The 21,342-nt window shown below is 44.3% G+C and overlaps 1 protein-coding gene across 4 annotated transcripts in view; it reads right to left on the bottom strand.

The window, feature by feature from the left end:
* BIN3 (bridging integrator 3) overlaps window positions 1-21,026 on the bottom strand; it is a 93,375-nt gene extending 72,349 nt beyond the window's left edge. Inside the window, exon 1 of one of the 4 annotated variants that reach the window (XM_077305319.1) lies at window positions 20,940-21,026. In XM_077305319.1, coding sequence (XP_077161434.1) covers window positions 20,940-20,947 — 8 coding nt within the window. In that variant the 5' untranslated portion in view covers window positions 20,948-21,026. Of the gene's footprint in view, window positions 1-371; window positions 486-20,939 lie in introns of those variants that run through there. The other 3 variants (XM_077305323.1, XM_077305320.1, XM_077305321.1) reach the window with 3 other exon arrangements.
* Between the last annotated feature and the right edge of the window lie 316 nt (window positions 21,027-21,342).

The following is a 21,342-nucleotide window of genomic DNA, read 5'->3' as shown; positions in this document are numbered from 1 at the left end:
GAGAGGACATGTCAAGGCTCACTCCTGGAGCAAAAAAGAAGAAAAAGGAAGGAAGAAAGAAACTTGAGAGGGATGGGGAACAAAGCTACAAGGATAGTCTGAAGTGTTCTCTATCTAGTAGTATATTTGCACTGGAATTCTAGCTGCCTACTTGTGATTTAAGGCAGTGAAATGTAAAAGCCTATTTTTAGAACTATGTACCCAACTGAAGTATGTTTTCCAGATTCTAAAATTCAGTGATTCAGATAAAGAATACAGCTAGGTGAAAAAGATGCTTGTGCACAATGTTACTGATTTCTGAAACAAATATTCTGAGAGTTCCAAGCCATGAGAAGCAGCTGATAGTAATAAATGTTCATGGACACCTTTACCTGACTGCATGATGGGTTAAGGCTGGCCAAGACTGGGGTCACAGGCAGCCATGCTCAAATCTACAGCCAGGATAGATGTTTTCAAGGCCATGATCTTGTGCTCTGCTGTTGATTCTGGAATGCAGGACATACACTGGAGTCAGAGCTGGATCTGAATGCAAGCTGCAGCAAGCAGAAGACATTGCCCAGTGACTGTCAGCCTTATTCAACATTTTTACCACTGAGAAGTCGTTGAAGTTGTGCGGAATGGACCCTAGACTAAGCAATGGTCACTTATATCAGGTCTGACCAACTAAGATGTACGTTCCTTCTCACTGGCTTAAGTGGCCTTAAAAGGAAATTTGACCAATTCACAGAGAATAGGCCCATCAGTGGCTATGGCGAAAGGATTGAGGAAGACCATGCAGAAGCTTAATCCTGATAAAACAGACATAATGCGGTTGAAACGGCTGAGATTCTGGAGAGGGTTATCCTGTCCACTGAGGACAATGTGTTTCTATTAAAACTTAAAAGGTTTAATGGACCTACCCCTTTTGACAGAAAAGCAGGTGGCAAAATGTGCCTTTTATCAGCTTAATACAGCATTAAAATCATCTGGATTTTAAAAAATTCACCCAGCCCAACCACACTAATCCATTCTACAGCATCCTTGAAACTAGACTACTGTAATGCACTCCGCATGGGGCTACCATTGAAGACATCATGGAAACTACACAAGATACATGACGCAACAACTATAATGCTGATCAGGATTAAACGTTAACAGCATGTTGTCCCAAGTTTAAAACTAGTACAGTGGCTGTCGATGCTCAATTCAAGGTGGTAGTGTTAACCTGCATCAGGGGTGGTCAAATTGTGACTCTCCAGATGTCCACTGACTACAATTACCATGAGCCCCTGCTGGGCTCATGGTAATTGTACACCACGGACATCTGAAGAGCCACAGTTTGGTCACCCCTGACCTACATGATCTGGGGCACTCATACCAGTGAGACCATCTCCTCCCATATGTCCATCAAAGCATCGGACCAGGGAATATTCCAAGTACCTCCACTTAGGTCAGCAGGAATTGTCTCTGGTCTGCTTTCTCCATGGCTATACCTGTGCTGCATAAAGGGCTTCCAGACAATAGGGCCTTGCAGAGTTTTGGGAGGCACTGCAAAGCAAAGCAAAGCACTTTTACCATGTCTTCAGTAGCCCACGAGTGAAGACTGTGCTGCTTTTCTTTTATTTGTACCTTCTGCCAGGTGATATTGTGCATGTGACCCCCACCAGTGCATGTAACCTTCTTTCAGTCCTGCTGATCAGAAGAGTGAGACAAAAACACATTAAATGAATAGCTAAACAGGACCTTTCGGTTCAAGATACTGGTCATCTCTGATTAGCAGCTGCTTGGGGGAATGGAAGGCTCTAGGGAGGCGAATTTGGGTAATCCGAGACAAAAAATTAATTCAACTGGATTTTTCCACCCAGTTTTTCAGCTCTCTGAAATGCTCAAGTTCTTTCAGGACTGCTAACATACCTGATCTCGAAAAATACCATAGTTTTGTTTGATTGTTTTGCATATCCCTCATACTGGACAGCTAATGCAGGGATTTGGGGGGGGGGGGGAGAACTAGATGAACTTTTGGGTTGAGTCAACAGGGCTCTACTTCATTTCTGTTCCTTTCCGTGCCTCAAGAGGGCTCTGAAGATGAAGCAGACACAAACTTAGCTTGCTAAAATCGTCCCAAGCTCAGCCAACCAGTCTCCTGCAAGGTTTCAAGCTCTGGATGCCACAACACCACCTTTCTCTCCACAATTATTTTGTGAATTGTTTCTCCTGTCACATTATGGCTATGGATGAAATCCAGAGAAACGGTGTTCGAATGCACGTGACCTTGCAGAGAAAAAAGCTCAGGTTCTCTGCATGTACTTCAGTCCCTGTACTTTGGTAGAGTGAGAACACACCAGAATTACATTTGGGGTGTGAAATCCTTTGAAATTATGTTCGTAAATGGAGTGTGGCCAAGACACTGAATGAGAGCATTTCCACTCTGTAAAGCTGGCTTGTTAAATGAAACCATTTTATCTAAGTGATCAGCAGTTAATGCTATGAACATTCCTGGCCTCATTCCTTGGGTTGGCAGGAGAAATTCTGAGAATGAAGCTCAACCAAGTATGGGCCACCAGCTGGTCCTGCAGTATCCTGGCCACCAAGTTCAGGAACAATGAAGGATTTGAAAAATGAAACCTTCCACCAGGCTACATAAGTGACCTGGCAAAGTATACGGTCTTCTGGTTTTTGTTTTTGTTTGTCTTCCACACTGGAGGATCCAGCTGCAAATGGGGGAAGAAAAGGTTATCTGTATTTATGTCCCACCTTTGAGTCAAAGCGGCCGACATAAATCTCCTTTCCTCCACTTTACCCCTGCAACGATCCTGTGAGGTAGGTAGGCTAGGCTTGGAGTGAGTCACTTGCCCAATGGCATCCAGCATTCTCCCATGGGAGAGCATGGATTCAAACCAGAATCTCCTGGTCCAAAACACTACCCAAATACACCACACCACACTGGCCATGGGGTTGAGGTTGGCTGATTGCATCATTCCCTTCACCAATCTGCCTTGTCCAAGGTGCTGTCCCCGTCAAGGTCCTACAAGCAGTGCCTTGGACGAGAGTTGCAGCATAACCAAGAACCACAGCTTTCATATGTGTGCTATCTGTAAAGAGTCATTGAGTCACAGGCAATCCAGTAGAATTTTTAAGGTAGGAGACAAACAGAAGTAGCTTACCACTGCCAGCCTCTGCAAACTGCAGCTGTTTTAAAGATGCTACCTGTTCACCTTTGGTGAACTTCATATCACAATTTACCCAGGAAGCAATCAAGGCCCAGCTCCAGCCTGCACAGGAGCAAGAAGCGGGAACACAAAATGCCGTTGGAAATGATACATCCTGTCATTCTGGGTTTCTTGCTGCTGTGTTGCATGGTGTCCATGGAAACGGCATGAGCCGTCCCACCCTACTCCCCTTCCTTATAGGAACTCATAGCAACCACTCCAAACAGAACACCAAAGAAAAAAATTATTCAAATGAATAGCAAACAGGCTACAATAAGAGAGATGCCTGACCAAATTGTGCACTAACTTCAGACATGCATAATGGCAAAGGCCACATCAGGTGGAATGCAGATTGCGCAACACCACTATTTGGGAAGGACAACTGGCATGGCGCAGAGCTTGAAGTGTCAGACTTGACTGGGAGTCTACGGTGACCTAAGGCCAGTCATGCACTCTCAGCCTGACTTACCTTACAGGGCTGCTGTGAGTATAAGAGAGAATCAGGATGCCATTATGAGCCGCTTGGAGGAAGAGTGGGATAAAACAGGCAGGCAAAATTAATACTTAATGCTGGAAATAGGCAGGAGGGAAGGGAGACTGAGCATCTAAATCTCCACACAATTCTCTTTGAGGAGAAAATTATCGTCCCTTGTGTAGTGCTATAAATGTTTTTAAAGGAAAAGGCAGATCCTTGTAGATTCTGGAGGTGTAAGAAAAGAAGAAAGAGGTCAATTTGAGCAAAAACTGGCATGATTTCAGTTGGAGATCTAAAAACAAAGGGTTAAGCCACAAGATCTGCAGAAGAGAGGAGTATGAATCTGGGGTTCACAGGAGAGAAAGAAAAGAAGACCTCTGGGCAGGCAGAATGTGACAGTTCATAGTTCAAAGGTGACTGAATAGTTGATGTGTGATCAGAAAGATAAAGGGGTGCAAGCACAGAGAGTTTTATTAAAGAGAATGATGGGCAATTTCTGCTGAGTGTGCACGAGGGCAGGAGATTGAGATGTGCTTTAGTATTTGCAGGGGGAAACAGCAACTGGTTTTCAATCCTGCTTTCACAGGACAATCAGAGGGTACATTTCGTGGAAAAGGTCTCGGGGACAGAAACCTCTTTTCTTGCTTTCCAGAGATCTAAGAATCTGATCAATAAATAAGCAGCCAAGTCAGAATCCCTTACTGAGTGCAAGATGATAATTTTTTTTTAAGCTAATGATATTTTATTCGCCCATCAAAAGAAAATTACTCACTCTGGGCGCGTGGGTGAGTAGAACTCTGCAAGGCTGTTTTAGGCCCTGACTGCACTACAAAAATAACCACACTGAAGCAGGCTTGTGAAACACGGTTGGCGCTCAGCTGTGTTATAACGATGTTTGTAGCTTCCTGCACGGAAACAAGAAAACACTCTGAGGACCACCATAGGCACCCGAGATTTGGCTAGAGAAATGACAACAGGCACAGGACTTTGACTGAGTTGCATGCGTGAGAAATCAATATAGTTGCCACACACACATGCCAGAACTTACCATGCATGCCTCTGACCTCAATGACAGCATACCTATGGCCCCAGTTCAGATGCTCAATGGCCTCCACCCAATGGCCTTTGGAGGCGCACAGGGCTACCAGTGAGCATGTGACCAGCATTACATGGAATCACATGAACTGAAGCAGGTAAGCTTTATACACAGATTGCAATGTGGCAAGGAGAATACCACTGGGTCCATATCACTCATCAGTGTTTGACGGCAACAGACTGAAAAAGTGCTTTCAAACTCTGATCCCCAAGAGCCTTTATGTGGAAAAACCAGAGATTGAACTTCTGCTCAGCTGTATCAGAGGAGTAGATCTCTAACCCAGAAGACTTGCCACATGAATAAGCCCTGCTGCTTTACAGGATCACAGCTGAATGCATTCCCAACCCTGGTTACAAGCAGAGCTGCAGATACCGTACTTGAAGCTCTCTTATGAAAACCCAGGTCAGCCCAAGCTTGTAAACAGACCCTTCCTTGGATGCCACCAGCAATAACGAACTGCCTCTGAGCAACCAGGCAGCAAAAGTTTGGCTTCTCCCCACTCTGTTCAGACTACAAATGACCAAGATGGTTAAATATAGACAGGCAATCTAGTAACTTAGGGACACATAAGCAAAGTTGCTTTAAAAACAGATGGAGCTAATGATCCAGAATTGAACACTACCAAATTCTGCAAACAGAAAAATCCAGGTTTGCCTGACAAGGACAGATTACCCAAATTACATGCATTTTATCTGTGTACCGTACGTGGCAGCAGAGTCTTCTTAAATTACGTTTTGTGTAAGATACCGTTGGCACAGTGACTCCTCCCTATACAAGATTAGAAATTAAAAGTACTAGAAACAAAAAATAGTAGTTCTGCATAACTTTGCCTAGCATCTCTAAGGGCTGGCATTCCATGCTTCCTCAAAAGCAAGTCAAGGGCGGGAAAGAAAGGCGGGAATGATAGAAAAGGGCATGACAGAAAAGGAGGGCTGGTTCACCAGCCAAATGATCATTCAACACTGTCAACTGGCCTGTCAGTTCCTCACCATCAAATGTTGTCAAATATTCCATGAAGCCAAGAATCCCACTGTTTAGATGGCAGCTCACTTTTGTATTTCATTATAATGATGTCATTTGTTAGTAATTGCCATTTTAAAGCTGACTTGCTGTTTTGGAATACTTGCTGTTTCTTTGTTTTATTTCTGTAACTGAGGTTTTTTTGCTTTTTTTAAAAAATGTATAAGTTTACCCTGGGGTGCCAAAATAAAAGCCAAACAAGAATTGCTCGGTGAATCATTCACATATATGAAAACATTAACATTCTTAAGTTATAATAATTCTTTTTTTAAAGTTTATTTTATTGGACTGTATCCTACCACTCAAATCAACTCAGCTAAGAAATATGCCTTCGTCTTATAGGAAAATGCTTTTCCTCCAAAGAAAGTTACCTTAAAGAACAGTCCCAAACCTGTCCCTCCTTGTGCTTTATTTTGTTCTGGTTAAGTCCGTTTAAAGAAAAATTGACTGAGCCCCAAATCTGCAGAGTATATAGTCTTGCTGAGAAGGAGAGTGGGTAGCCCTTTGGGGTTTTTGCTTCTCTTTCCCAGTAGCTTCTGGTGCAGGGATCAATTGGTTGTGATCTTCTCATAAGCGGTAACTCGCCAGCTGCTGCATTCCCAAGAAGACTTAAGGAAAGATCTCCTCTGCCTTGTTTTTAAAGCTTTTATTTCACAGGGTTTTGCTTTGTGTTGCTTAGCTCAGTGGTCCCCAACCTTTCTATCACCGGGGACCGGTCAACATGTGACAATTTTACTGAGGTCCGGGGGGGGGGGGAGTCTTTTGTCGAAGGACATCACCGCTGCCTGAGCCCCTGCTCCTCTTGCTTTCCTGCCAATGCCCCTCTCTTCCTGCTGCCCCCTGGGGGGCGCTACCAGCAGCAACTGCGCAGTGCTATGCTGAGGGGGAAACCCAAGCCATGGCGGCCACTGGAGAGCAGCATAGGTGAGCCAGCGGCAGAGTGGCAGGGCAGCTCCCAAGGCAGCAGCCAGGGAGGAGGACGAGGAGGAGCCACGGCCCAGTATCAACTGATCCACGAACCGGTACCGGTCCCTAGACCAGGGGTTGGGGACCACTGGCTTAGCTGATCACTTCATTTCTGTTGCTCTTCCTAATCCTTGTTCTGCTTCTAGGACAGAACAAAACTTGTCAATATAATGGGGGGAGAGAGCTTAAAATATGTTTCATTACTCAGACATGGCTCTGCTCTGTTACATCTTTAAATCTGTTTTACACCCAGCACCATCCAGTTCTAATTAAGGACTGATTTGAAGAAATCTACAAACTGCAGACTTTAAGAAGGGTCTGGCCCGCTTTCTCATTCAATTTCACCCTACTCCTCTCTACACCTGACACCATCCCCCTCTGGCTTTCCTACCTATAGATCCTGCAATTCTGACCAATTCTCACCATAACTTTTTTGAGTGGTTGAAGAGGATGCCTCCTTCCTTTTAAACAAAAAGAAAAGCTTCTTGGATCCAGCCCTTTAGGATTTTCCTTCATATCATAAAACAGTCTCTTCTCTCTCCTCCCCCCATTATGAACAGCCTGATGAAGTTTTCTATGGAATCTGGAAAGTTGCTCACCTCCTGATAAACATGCTTACAACTGCAGCCTCAATTTGAATTGGGCCTGTCAAATTCAGATGTAAACATGCCTAAAGAAAAAAGAAAAAGTCTATGGCTTCCAGCTGTTTCTGGTCTCCTGTCCCCAAAAGTACTGGTCCAGGTGGGATGCTGCACTTTGATGTGCTTCACACACATAATGGTGTGAGCCTGAAAAACTGCCTCCTGCGCATATTTCTTCAGGGAATATATATAAAAGGATCTGAAGCTATATTTAATGCAAGACTGACACTATATAAAAGAGAAAGCAAAGAATGCAAGTTTCCTTTGTTTTCTTTCTTCTGATCTTTCATTCAATGAATGCCAAGCACTCGTTCCAGTTAGACTGGAGCAATAACTTACCAACCATCCTGGTCTACAGGATTATCACCTACAGAACCAGAGAACCGATTACTTATTAATGAACAAAGTGAACATGGAATTCACACGTATGCTACATTCTCGGAGTGCACAACAAGCATTTTTTTTTAATCTCCCTAATAGACATCACAACAGCTACCATGCCAAAATTACTATCCTAGCACTTAATCAGGGGTAGTCAAACTGTGGCCCTCCAGATGTCCATGGACTACAATTCCCATGAGCTCATGGGAATTGTAGTCCATGGACATCTGGAGGGCCGCAGTTTGACTACCCCTGATTAAAGCTTCCCTTGACTCATTCAACCCCTAAAGGGGTCCCGACCCCCAGGTTGAGAACCACTGGTGAAGTGGTTAAGAGCAGCAGCTTCTAATCTGATGAGCCGGACTTAATTCCCTGCTCCTCCACATACAGCCAGCTGGGTGACCTTGGGCTAGTCACAGTCCTGAGATAACTGTTCTTATAGAGCAGTTCTGTCAAAGCTCTCTCAGCCCCACTTACCTCACAGGGTGTCTGTTGCGGGTAGAAGAAGGGAAGGCGATTGTAAGCCGCTTTGAGACTCCTTCAGGCAGTGAAAAGCGGGGTATAAAAAACAAGTCTTCTAATACCAGGTCTTCCTAAAGCTGAAACCGCTAGGCACTTGGAACATTTGTCTACATCCGTTACTTAGGACCTCAGGAGAATCGTAATTATTGTGGATGCCTGCTGAAGCCTAGGTGACCTATTTGCCCTTAAGGAGCTGCTAAATACATGTTTATACTCCAAAGGCCCACCCAAAGCAACCAAGCAACTACTTTGCCTTGGCAGGCCTTCCAGACACAACAAATTGAACAACTTACCTCAGCAGGCCTTTACTGTTCTCCAGAACAGCATACTTGGAAAACTAATACAGTATTCCAATAACAAAATGAACACTCAAAGAAATGTGACCTGTACATGGATTGAGACTAAAGGCACTACTCACCCTACCTTTCGAAAGCATCTTTAGGGCCCACTTGAGTTGGTCAACAAATATATGTAGCAACTTTCAACCACATCTGATTATTGGTCCATCTAAGTCAGTGTCTACTAACTGGTAGTGTCTCTCCCACACCTCAGGAAAGCTTACCCAATTGCTTGCTCCTGGAAATTCTTCAACTGGACATATGAAGGACTGAAGAAGGAAGCTTCTGTATTACTGCCATGCCACACACCCTTCCAAAATCTAAGGAGCCACCACAGCATCCTCACTAGCCTCCATAAGTGATGCACATTTGTAAACACCGATGCTAATTTTTTAGGCGTACATCTAAAGAGCATTATGTCTGCATGAGAAACACATGAAAATGTGGTGAGAGAAGCACAAAGCCCCTTGAATTGCACCATTCCTTCAATGTCACTCTTATTTCACGCCAAGAGCTACCTACAATGTACACAGCTACCAAAAGCAATTCTACAAATTACTAGTCTTATCCAAAGCAAGCGTTCTGTGTCCTCCTCTCGCTACTTCTATCTCTTTAGACACAGGCTTGTCTCTCAAGAGTCTGCCCGCATCTTTGTGCCAAACATTATCTCGTATGCCGCACAAGCCCCCTGCCACCTTCATTCAAGTTTGCCCTGCGGCCAAACCAAAGGAAAAGTTATGTACCAGGAATGGAGAACTGGGCCACTGATTTGTCTCCAACGGAGAGCCTTTTGCTATAATGGCCGGTCATTCACAAGCTCTCCACTTTGCCCTTTAGCGAAACGGGAATGCACATGGACCCTCCTTCGCCGCCAAGAGTGACGCACGTTCGTGATGCTTTTTTAGATGAAAGGTTATCAGGGAGGAGGAAAGACCAGCATCTCGCAACGGTTACACCCATCTTCTAATTACCATCAAGAGCTATTGCAGACATTAATTAAGCCTTCAAACATTCGTGTGAGGCAATGTTCTATTCCCACTTTTAAAGATGGGGAAATTGAGATAGCTTACAGAAGCCGCAAGCCCTGATCAGATTCAGAATTAAAGACTAGGCTTCTCCCTCCTGTTGTCCCAGTGCTCTGTCTCAAATCCAAGCTGCAGGCAAGCCTTGGATTGAGGGCCCATTGTTGGGAGATGGGCAGCACGCTCAAACTAAACCAAGCAGTGGTGGATCCCCAGCACAAAGAAAACACTCAAGGATGAATGTCTGAAATAGAGTCCATTCCCTGTTTATGCAGAGCTCCCAGGAAGCAAAGTGATATAAATGCTAGGCATATTTTACACTGACATTTGGGAGCAGGGCAAGAACCCCTCAACAATAGACCCCTGCACACACATGTTGTAATTACCTCATTCACTCAAGAGTTGTTGCAGCCTCAATGAATAACTCTGACCTCCCACAACCGAGTCTGCGCGTCATCAAGACCCTTTCCCCCTCCAAAGACGTACGGCATTCCGGCACTGAGTGAATAACACAATTCATTCAAGAAGCAGCGGCTCGAACTCGCCCCGGCCTTCTCGGCATGAATTAGCAACTATTACAGTCAATGTGGTCTCTGCCAGCTATTGACAAACTGAACTGAGGGCGATTGTGTGCTTTTATACACAGACAGATCTCCAGAGATTGATCCCCTCTGGCATTCATATGCAAAAAAATGAGGACACCGCATGCAAAAGGACGAATGTGCAATTCTGCCGCTAGAGAAGGCAGGAATTGCGGATTTCGGAAAAGTAACCGTCTTGACAATGGCTTATTTCTCAACGGAATGAAGTTCCTGAAGCTCAGCAGCATCCCCACCCCTCTCAAAAATGTACTGCTTAAGAATGCTGTGGAAGAGCATTCAAAGGGCTAAAAGCCTTGGAGACTCAAGGTTACCTCCAGTTCTCCATCAAGATGCTTCTTCCATCAGTGCAGCTGGCCAAGAATTGCTTAGTCCGACCAGTACTGGCTCTCTTAGATCTTTCCCAGCAAACTGAGTTCTTTCTTTAATTAGAAATCAAACTCAAGACTGTGTGTATGCAACCGCATCCTCGGCCACTGAGTTATCGGTTCACCCAACCAAGCTGGCCAGCATGGAACCTGAAGCTGCTGCCTTAAGATTCTTAGCAATGTCCCTCTGACCAGCCAAACTAACTAGCTATTGCACCTCCCTCCAGGCTTCTGTTCTGAATTCACCCTCCTTTTATTAGTGGGCCCACCTTCATGGGGCATGGTATCCAAGTGTGGGCTTGTGACAATATATGCACAAGGCTGGCCTCAAGACAGCTTTTGGTGGGAGGTGAAAGCCAGCTGAGAAGTGGACAGCCAACTGAAAAGTGGACAACTGTCCCACTTGACCTTTCCTGTGTGCAGCCTGGAGCAGTTCTTCCCCAGAGTCTATGCAAATACAATGAAATGGGGGTGGGGACGGAGAAGTGAGATGAGTGTAGATGGAATAGGCTGCCTAAGGAGGTGGTGAGCTCCCCCTCACTGGCAGTCTTCAAACAAAGGTTGGATACACACTTTTCTTGGATGCTTTAGGATGCTTTGGGCTACTCCTGCGTTGAGCAGGGGGTTGGACTAGATGGCCTGTATGGCCCCTTCCAACTCTATGATTCTATGGTTCTATGATTCTATGAGAGCACACCTGCTGCTATCATGCCTCGTTTGGCCCTTGCCCACTGCACAGATGAAGACAACAAAGCATGGACACAAGACTCCATCACAGCAGGCAGTCTCTCCTTGCGCAACTGTGCTCTGAAAGAGAACCAGCAAGAACACCTGCATGGGATTAGAAGGTTATGATGTCTCAACTTTGGTCCACCAGATTTGCAAACAGGTTTTGCTTTTTGCCTTATCCGCAAACCTTGGAACAGGGCAGAGACTCAAAATAGGTCACTTGTAGCTTAAGTGTTACTGCCAGGAAGAGATTCTACAAATCACTTTTCCCCTCAGTTACACTTGAGTTGTGTTATTATTAAAAAGAGGGCAGAGATGCCTGCTCTTGTAACAGCTACCATGTTAGGCACAGTGAGAAATGAATGTGAATTCATCTCTCTCAGGTCTGGCTTTGCTACCATTTCTGAATGTACCAAAAAGCCCCAACTCTGCTTGAATATGTGTTCCAAACCTGCTACATTTATACAGTTTGCCTTCTAGTTGTTCAAGGTGGGTCTTGGGTGCATGCATTTTGTACACTTGAACTGCACAAACCATAAAGCACAGCATTTGTGGATACTCTGCCTCTCTACAAAGAATTGTGCACTGTGAGATGGTGGTGAAGTGTACATGGCAGCAGCGTGCTGCTGGGTTGCCTGGTGGTGATCTTTTAAACCCACCTTGAGAGGAAATGGTTAGGAAAGCCTGTGTGATGTCATGGGGAAAGACACAGACTAGAACTGGGGAGGTCCCGGTTCAAATCCCCATTTTGCTACAAAGATCATTAGCAGATCCTGGGGAAGTCTTATATACACACTCAGCTTAATCTACCTTACAGAGTTGTTGTAGGGATATGATGGGAAAAGAGAGAATGTGCTTGAGCTCCTCGGAGGAAGTGAGCAATAAAATTGTGACAGCACTTTAAAGTACAAGGTGAATCTCCAGACCGTGACTTACCAGCCCTGATTGCTTTCAATCTACAAAAATCCTGTGCCACACTGTACCTGCTGAACAAAGAATGTAAGATGCTTCTTACATCTGAATCACTAAATACAGAAAAAAGATTTGTAGCAATTAGCCTTCCCAATTCCAATACCCAATTACCATGAGAAAATGAACTCTTTCTGTTTCATACATCAACATAGGGAATAAAAATCTTTCCACTCAAACTTTGCATTTGTAATGGAATGTGTAATTTTGATGCTCCCCCTCCCATATGCATCATTATTATTATTAGAGGTTTTTTTTTACTTAAAGTCGAGAAATGTGTCATGCTGTGGATCTCTGAATGCAATTTTGTTCTATAATATCAATTTTCTCAATTCTAGCACTGGGCTTTTAGCAAGTTATGACTCAAAGAACAGGAGGGAGGAACCTTAAAGCAAAGAAGAATTCTTTAGGGAATTAATCTTCTATTTATTCTAGCTAATTGTCTCAGTTCTATTATGTAAAATGTTTGATTCAAAATTTTGTTTGCAGCTGAACAATAGCCAAATGCCTCTTCAATCTAAACACACTGCTTTGGAAGTACATCTCCATTTTACGTACCAGAAGCACAAAGTTTTAATTAATAAGTCTGCTAAGATCACTGCCAGAACTTTATTAGTTTCATAATGCATTGATATACAAACGTACAAGTCCATTGTCATTAAACCACTATAATTAATCATAGAATCAGCCATAGGCCTTTACAAAGTACAAAAAGACAGCCATATATAAGCAATAAAAGCAGGTCACTAGACAGTAGCAAATATATTGGAGTACATACAATAACTGCCTAGCTTTTCAGAAGCATCTGAGCAACAATATTTGGATGGAAGAAGCAGGGGAAACATAGCAACAAAAACTAGTACTATATATTGGGGCAGAGCAAATGCACTATGGCAGGGGTAGTCAACCTGTGGTCCTCCAGATGTCCCATGAGCCCCTGCCAGTATTTGTTGGCACTATCCTTGCACTATGGGATACAATGGTGAATTTGGTAGTAGATTCCTCCTGGATCACTGGGGAGGAAGGAAGGTTTAAGTTCTGATGAAGGGCTGGAAATCACTGGAATAGATGTCACAAAGCATCCATGGCTATTTATTAAAATGTCAGTATTTCACTTTTCCCTCTGACCAGATGGCCTAGGCAAGCCTGATCAGTTTTCTTGTCAGAGCTCAGAAGCTAAGCAAGGTTGGCCCTGGTTACAGCTTGGATGGGAGACCACCAAGTCCAGGGTCACAATACAGAGGCAGGCAATGGCAAACCACCTCTGAAAGTCTCTTGTCTTGAAAACCCTAGGGTCACCCTACATCTTGATGGTACTTTCCACCATTGCCACCACATCTGCTTTTCAATTAAAACTCCCCAAGATGGAAAAGGGCCATGGATCAATGGTAAAACATCTGCTTTGCATGCAGAAAGTCCAACAGCTCCAGTTAAAAGGATCGTGCAGGAAGTGACATGAAAGGCCACTTCCTGAGACCTTGGAGAGCTGCTGCCCGTCAGCTTGGAGAACTCCAACACTGTGACTCAGTATTAGGCAGTTCCATGTGACTGAAGGTTCAAGGTGGCTAACAAAGCATTATAAAATCCACCAAAAACAATTAAATATCCATACCCGCAATAGAGGCAAACAAAATGTAACAATATAGGATGCTGATCAGCAGAGACAGGTTAGCTAGGTGTAACTCTAGAAGCCCTATAAAATAAAGCCACATTTTCTGGCATCTAGAAGTTACTCAAGATGAAGCAGTAAAAATCTCGTGGGAGGAATTCTGCAACCTCGGTGGCACTCTTCAGAAGGGTCTGCCCCGAGGTTTTTTGGTCTGTTTCTTTCATTTGTACCCTGACCTTCTCTTCAACGGGAACCCAACTTGGTTTATATCATTTACCTTTTATCCTCACAACAACCTTGTAAGGTAGGTCAGGCTGATTGTGTATGACTGGTCCAAGCTCACTCAGCAAGATTCCATGGCAGAGTGGAGATTTGAACCTGGGTCTTCCAGATTCTAGTCTGACACTCTAACCCCTATACCGCAATAGGCTCTCTATGCACTGAGTACTTCCTCAGATGGTGTTAGAACATTGCCTCAAAGAAGATCACAAAGCAGTAGAAAGTTCACGTGAGAGCAGGCAGTCTTCGCACAGTTAAATTTAACACTTAATTTCCACTCCTTCCAAGAAACTTAAATAGAAGAAGCTCCTTGTTTGATGTACCAAAGCATCAAGCCCTTAAAAAAATTAAATCCTAACATGTTTCCTACCTGGAAATATTATGCCAAAAAGGCAAAACAATCAAAAGCACTGAATTTTAAAAGGCCAAAGTAATTCTAAGTGCCTACGTCAAAATGTCCACGAAAGCCATTACACGCAAACTGACTGAAATGTCCATCCTGGTCCAGGAACCAAAACAGGAAAACTCAGAGCAGGGAAATATGGCCTCTGGCTGACATTTTCCAAAAGCAGCTCCACAAGCATACCATTTGGCAGGATGCTTTTAAAAAACATTCCATGCATTGAAAAAGCTGCTTGAGGTGCTCTGCAGTGAGAACTGGCAATCCCAGAAAATGGTCCAGGATTAAAGTGGAAAAGGGGAACACAGGAAAACTTCTGAAGAAGACGGTCATGTTTTATAGGGAAAGGACTCTTAATCTCCATGGCAGGCAGGCAGAACTTATCCTTGGCACCCTAAGTCCCTGACTGAGACATCTTGCAGGTGGGAAGAAAAAAGAGAGCAATGTGACTTTACCCACGTCCAAAATCTCATTTAAGCGGGGCCTTCAGCCGCTACAGCTGCAATGCTGCCAGAAGGATAACAGCCTTATTTGAAGGCTTGTCTGTACCCATACGGCCCCAACAGGGCTCTGAGATCCAGATCTGGTAGATGATCTTTGGCTGCTTTTTTCAGCCTCAACCCCTAGATCATGCAGCTTCCCCACCCTAGAGCTAGGGTTGTCAAGCTTCAGATGGGGTCTGGAGATCTTCCTGAATTACAACTACAAAGGTCAGTTTCCCTGGAGAAATTGGCTACTTTGGAGGGTGGATTCTATGGCTCTGAATTCTGTTGAGGTCCCTCCCTTTGTGCCACCCCCAGATCTCCAGGAATTCCCAACATGTTGGCAACCCTACCCAGGGTTGGTGCCATCTCAGCAGCCATCCAGATTAAATGAAAGAACTGCCCCCCCCCCGAGCCACCAGGGAGGGCAGTATATAAATCCAAATAAATAAAATTTACTTTTCTGGAATAGAACTTATTGAAGATTACTTCCTCATACTTTTTAGCTAAAACGACGTTGATTTTATAATGCATGCATTTTGACTGGCTGCAAAACTCTTTGAGGACCTTTGAGTAGAAAGGTAATCCAAAAACGAACAAGCGCTAGCGCGCTAGAGCACCACTGCATGGCCGGTGTAGCACCAGCTTGCGAAGACTGCATGTGCAACCTCTTTAAAGAAACTGCTGTGCAAAGCTGAAGGATGAAATTCTTTTGCCCTGCCAGTGTTGTGATTAAACCAGGCTGAGGATTAGGCTTGCAAATGGTAATAGGTGTTTAAAATTTCCAAGCCTGTTAGAACAATAACAATATTGCTTATGGCATGAGTGAGCGCACGCTGCATACGGTCTTATACCGCAGAGCACACACAATTACTCAGTGACTGCCAGCCTTGGAATAGTACAGTTTACAATCAGGACAAACTGATCGTACGACTGACAAGCTTCTTGTGCACTGTGCCTGGGTGACACAGATGCTGACTTAAGGGATACAGCCTAGAAGAGCAAATATAACTTCAACATGGAGAATAGGTCTCTGCTGCAACTAGTCCAACATGGCAACTGTTGCTTTCTTTTTTAGCTGGAAATCTTTACTACTGAATGGCAGAAGGAAGTGAAAACGCAGCTGGGTTCTTCCAATGCATATCCTCAATCTACAAAGCTAGTAACAAGGGGGGAGGCTCAAGCACTTGACATAAACCAAGGTGAGCGAGAATAAAGACCCTTTTGATCACATACATAAGAAGCAAACGTGGCCTGTTTTCTTTACATCAAAACATACCAACATCACTGGTGGTGGAAAGTGCTGTCTAGTTGCAGGAGACTTATGGTGACCCCATGGAGTTTCCAAGGCAAGAAGTTATGGTCTACCATTGCCTGCCTCTGTGGAGCTACCCTAGACTTCCTTGGTGGCCTCCTATCCAAGAACTGACCAGGGCTGACCATGCTTAGCTTCTGATCAGGGCACCTGGGCACCCATTAGGTGCTTGGGCACCCAAAAGGCATACTCCCAAAGCACAAGGCTCCATACAAGGATGAAGAAGTGTCATTCTAATAATGTTTCTCAAGATTTTCAAGTCTAATGTAGCGTTTCTCAACGTTTTTACACTTGAGAAACATTCTCCAGGCTTCAAGAAACCCCAGAAGTGGTGTGATGGCACAGAATATGGTTAGGAAGCACAGCTGTGTCCATGCCCACCCAGGGCCACTTCCCTTTCCACCCCCACCATTGGCCATGGATGGGCAGGTTGACATGACCATATATGACCATATCACCTGATAAATGTTTAACCTATATATCTATAGATTTTATTTTTACATGCATACATATATACATTCCTATCCAAGTGTCTATTCATTCATTCATTCATTCATTCATTCATTCATTCATTCATTCATTCATTCATTCATTCATTCATTCTGTATTCCACCCTGTCTTGAGTGACTCAGGAAAGCTCACATCATTTTTAAAAATTCACACCCCGATCAAACTTTTAGAAAAGGGTAGGAAAATATAAGAAAATGTAAGCGATTTTTTTCTTTTCTGGCTTGCACATGCTCAATAATTTGATTTGATAGGTTTTATAGTGTTGAGTGGCTGGTATTTAACTGCTGCTGGGAGTACACTTCAAAGCAAGAGGGAGCATTTGACTGATAAAAAGAACACCTGAATTCAAATCCCTACTCAGCCTTAGCCTCGTTGTGCAGCCTTGGGCCAGTCACTATTTTTCATGGCTAATTTCCCTTAAGTATAAAGGCTATTAAATGCAGACATCAGAAACTTCACATTGCAACCACTTCGGGCTAGAGATACACACAGAGAGAATAATCCCACTAATACAACAGAGAGAAAGTGGGAGAAATAGGATATATTCTATTTTCCAAACTTAGCATGGTACAGAGCAGCCTAGCATTCCTGCAAAATGCATTCATGCCAAGAGTTGGCAGAAATTCCAGGATTTGGTTACACATCAGAATGCAGCCAACAGATTGACCTTTTCACAGGAACAAGCACACCCCCCCTAATTCAACGCACTTCCTAGTTCAGTTAAATATCCGACATACATTTTCTACATGTCTCCTAACATTGTCACGACTTCTCAAAGCTATACAGCTTTGGATAGATGTATTATTTCCTTGTGAAAAATGACATCCAATATGCAGTCTGACAAAACAGGTCAGAATCCTAAAAGAACTAATCTGCTGGTCATTCAGCTTAACTCTGGCATTCTAGTGCAGCTGCGGTCTCAAAGTATTGTTTGATTTAGGGTGAAAATACAAACTACTGCAATGCAAATTGCTAAATGCTACAACAGCAAGAGGCAACTGCATAAATCAAGCAGCTCTATTGGCTTTTGATAATTTTTTAATTCACAAGGAACAGATTTGTGACAGTAACAGCATCCAAATGCCATATTGCCCATGTTTTAAAAAATGGAAGCTAACTAGAAAATTAACACCATACTATCCATTCTTAAATAGTTCTCTCTTAATACCATTCCTTGTATGGAGAACAATTACAATATAGGACCAAAAGGGCAAATAAGTGTAGCAATAGGAGGATGCTTCGTCCTACAGACTGCTTATAAAGCAAAAGATGAACAACAGTTTAAGGGGAGCTGAAGCACAGACATCTCTTTGCTTGCATTTTTCTACCCTAAAACCACTTTACCCTCCTTTTCACACAGAGCCTACTAAAAAGCAGGTGGAGGGGGCTCCAGCTCCTTTCTCGTCTTTGCTCTGCAATCCAAGGTGTGTGCACTCACAGACACACATGCCCTAGACTGAGCAACAAGCCCAATTCTGCACACATCTGAGACTATGCTATCTCGTTTGGCCTTAGGCATTCAAATCAAAAACAAACTGAAGTTTGACAGCATGTTTCCCACATTTAGAAACTTTCAGTTGCACTCTGTATACAAGAGGCAGAGGGCGCAAGAGTGCAAGGAGGGCAAAGCAGGCACATTCATGTTCACCACAAACAGAGGCTATCTGATTGTGATATATAAGAGTAATATGGTATGTATTGCAACTAAATCTGTGTCCAGTGGCACCTTTAACAAAGTTTTATTTAAGGTATAAACAAGAAGTTTTGTTCTACTGAATCTGCAGAAGTGTCCATGCACATAAAAGCTTATACCCTGAATAAAACTTTGTTGGTTTTAAAGGTGACACTGGACTCAAACATTGTTCTGCTGCTTCAGACCAGCTTGGCTACCCACCTGAATGGTATGTACCAATGAAACAGCTAATGGTTACTGTAAAAAAAAATACTTTTAATTTTTCATGGAAGGTAAAATAAGTTTATGCAGTTAAAGCTCATCCCCAATAAATAACAGGATAATTTCAACTTTTGTGGACTTCAATAGAATTTGAACAGCCTAACTGTCTTTGGAACTGGATGGCCATCCCACTACATTAGCCATCATCATCCCATCCCATGAATATATTTAAAAGGTAAAAGGTATCCCCTGTGCAAGCACCGGGTCATGTCTGACCCTTGGGGTGACGCCCTCCAGCGTTTTCATGGGCAGACTCAATATAGGGTGGCCTTGCCAGTGCCTTCCCCAGTCATTACCATTTTACCCCCCAGGTATCTACCAACTACACAAAAATTATACACTTCTCAGTTATGACTTACTAGCAATGTAACTGAGGCAAAGTCCCCAAGTTAACTGTCCATGCATAAAATTTACAACTATTCCCACTCCAGATTTATTTTGAATCTAATAATTTCTCCCCCACAACAGATATATATCTACAGCAATTAGTTCACTTTTGAACCATTCAATATACTATATCTCCTCCTCCCTGGTATACCTGTAAGCATCATTCTTACATAATTAACACTGGGTTGGAATCAGTCAGCTCTTTCATGCAGTCTCACCAGATTCCCCTTCATATGACAGTTCTCATCCTACATGGCTTTAGTACTTGTAGATCCCATGGTCCTCAGCACAGACTTAGTGAGTGGCTCAAGAGGACATCTTCCTTATTCAACAAAAACTATGGTTGGATCCTTATAGCAGAGGAAATACTTATGAGAAGCAATTGTTTTTACTATGGATACTTAAAATTTGATTATGAATGTTTTAATTATTTTGTAAACTGCCCTGAGCCTACTTGCAGAGGACAGTCTACAAATCTATTATCTATTATTAATAATAATAATGTTATTTAAAATGGTGGCAGTAGTGGCATAAATGGCTGAGTGTCTAAATGCCCCTTCCCACCCCACCCATCTTCCACCTGGTCTGCAGACTGGCTATTGGCTGGGGACATATGTCCGACCAAGAAGAAGGAGGGGGGACACCTGGAGAAGAGACGTGGAAAGCCTACATGATGTTAAGCCACCCTGGCCTCAGTCAAAGGCCTGTGGAAGAGTGCTGTCTTACAGACCCTGTGGAACTGTGATGGTTCTGTCGGGACCGCAATCTCAGACAGGAACTCATTCCACCAGGTTGGGGCCACGGCCCTGATCAAAACCAGGCATATGTTTTGGGGGCCAGTGAAGTCTGACTGCTAAAATGCTCAGAGTTAATGAAGAACATGACAATTGATTTACTAACTCTATTCAGACCAGGACTGTGCTAACAAAGTAACCACTTAAAAGTCTATGTAAAACCAACAAGCTGAACATGAAGGCAACAGCCCCCTCCCCCTTCTGTTACTCAAGCTCAGGTTCAGCTGCCTTACTCATCCACGATCACTTCATACTAACCACTCTTCCTCAATCTAGCCTACCTCACAGGGTTGCTGTAAGGATAAGAACATAAGAGCGGCCCTGCTGGATGAGTCCAACACCCCATGTCTCATGGTGGCCAACTAGCTGCCCTGGAGTGCCAATAACAAAGCACAGATGCCAGGGCCTTCCTTAGATGCTTCCTTCCGGCACTGTCCTCCTGCGATTTACTGCCTCTGCATGTGGAGGCTCCCTTTAACTTCAGGGCTAACAGCACGAATGAACTCCCTTCTTTCATCAGTTCACAGGAAAGCCAGCCCTTCCGTGATCTTCCAACCGCCAAGGTAGAGGCAAGAACTAATTCGCGGGAGGAACAGTTCAGAAAGGCCGGCAATTAGGCACCCATTACAGTCAAGATAGAATCTGCGGCAGGCAGCTGCTTGCATTGCTTCACTCTCTGGCTTCACCCAGAGCCCCGACTTGCCCCGCCGGGGAGACCGAGTGGGCGCGCTACTAAACGCCAAGAGAGGAAGACACCTTGCCGGGTCCCCACAGACAGGCTAGGCGGGGCGGCCGGCGAGAGAAAACCTTTCGGGGAGGCCACAGGGGCCGGGCCGGGGTCAGCAAAAGGAGCGCGCGGACGCGACCCCGCCTCCACCCCCTGTTTGCAACTCACCAACTCATGGCCCCCCGCGTCCGGCGCTCTTTCCCCGGAAATGCCGGCTCCGTACTCCGCCCACCTTCCGGAAGTGAGGTCAGAGGCGCGCTGCGAAGCTTCGCCGCGTCGCGCGCTCGGAGGCGGCGGCAGCGTTAGGCGGGGCTTGAGTTAACCCTTTCCACCCTGCGGTTAAGCGGAACGTCCCGTCCCTAGAAAACTTGAGTCCAGTGGCACCTTTAAGACCAACCAAGATTTATTATTATTATTATTATTATTTATTAAATGTAGGAAACTCAAGGCGGGTTTATTTATTCAAGGCGTGAGCTTCCGCCTGCAAGCACTCTTCCTCAGACTGGGGTCATGCGACCAAGCATCGTTTTTCTCCCCGGGATCCGACCCCGGCAAAGCAGGGATGCTGTAG

Source organism: Paroedura picta, chromosome 12 (genome assembly GCF_049243985.1).
Source record: "Paroedura picta isolate Pp20150507F chromosome 12, Ppicta_v3.0, whole genome shotgun sequence".
Classification (NCBI taxonomy): Eukaryota; Metazoa; Chordata; class Lepidosauria; order Squamata; family Gekkonidae; genus Paroedura; species Paroedura picta.
This window is presented reverse-complemented; position numbering and strand designations above follow the sequence as displayed.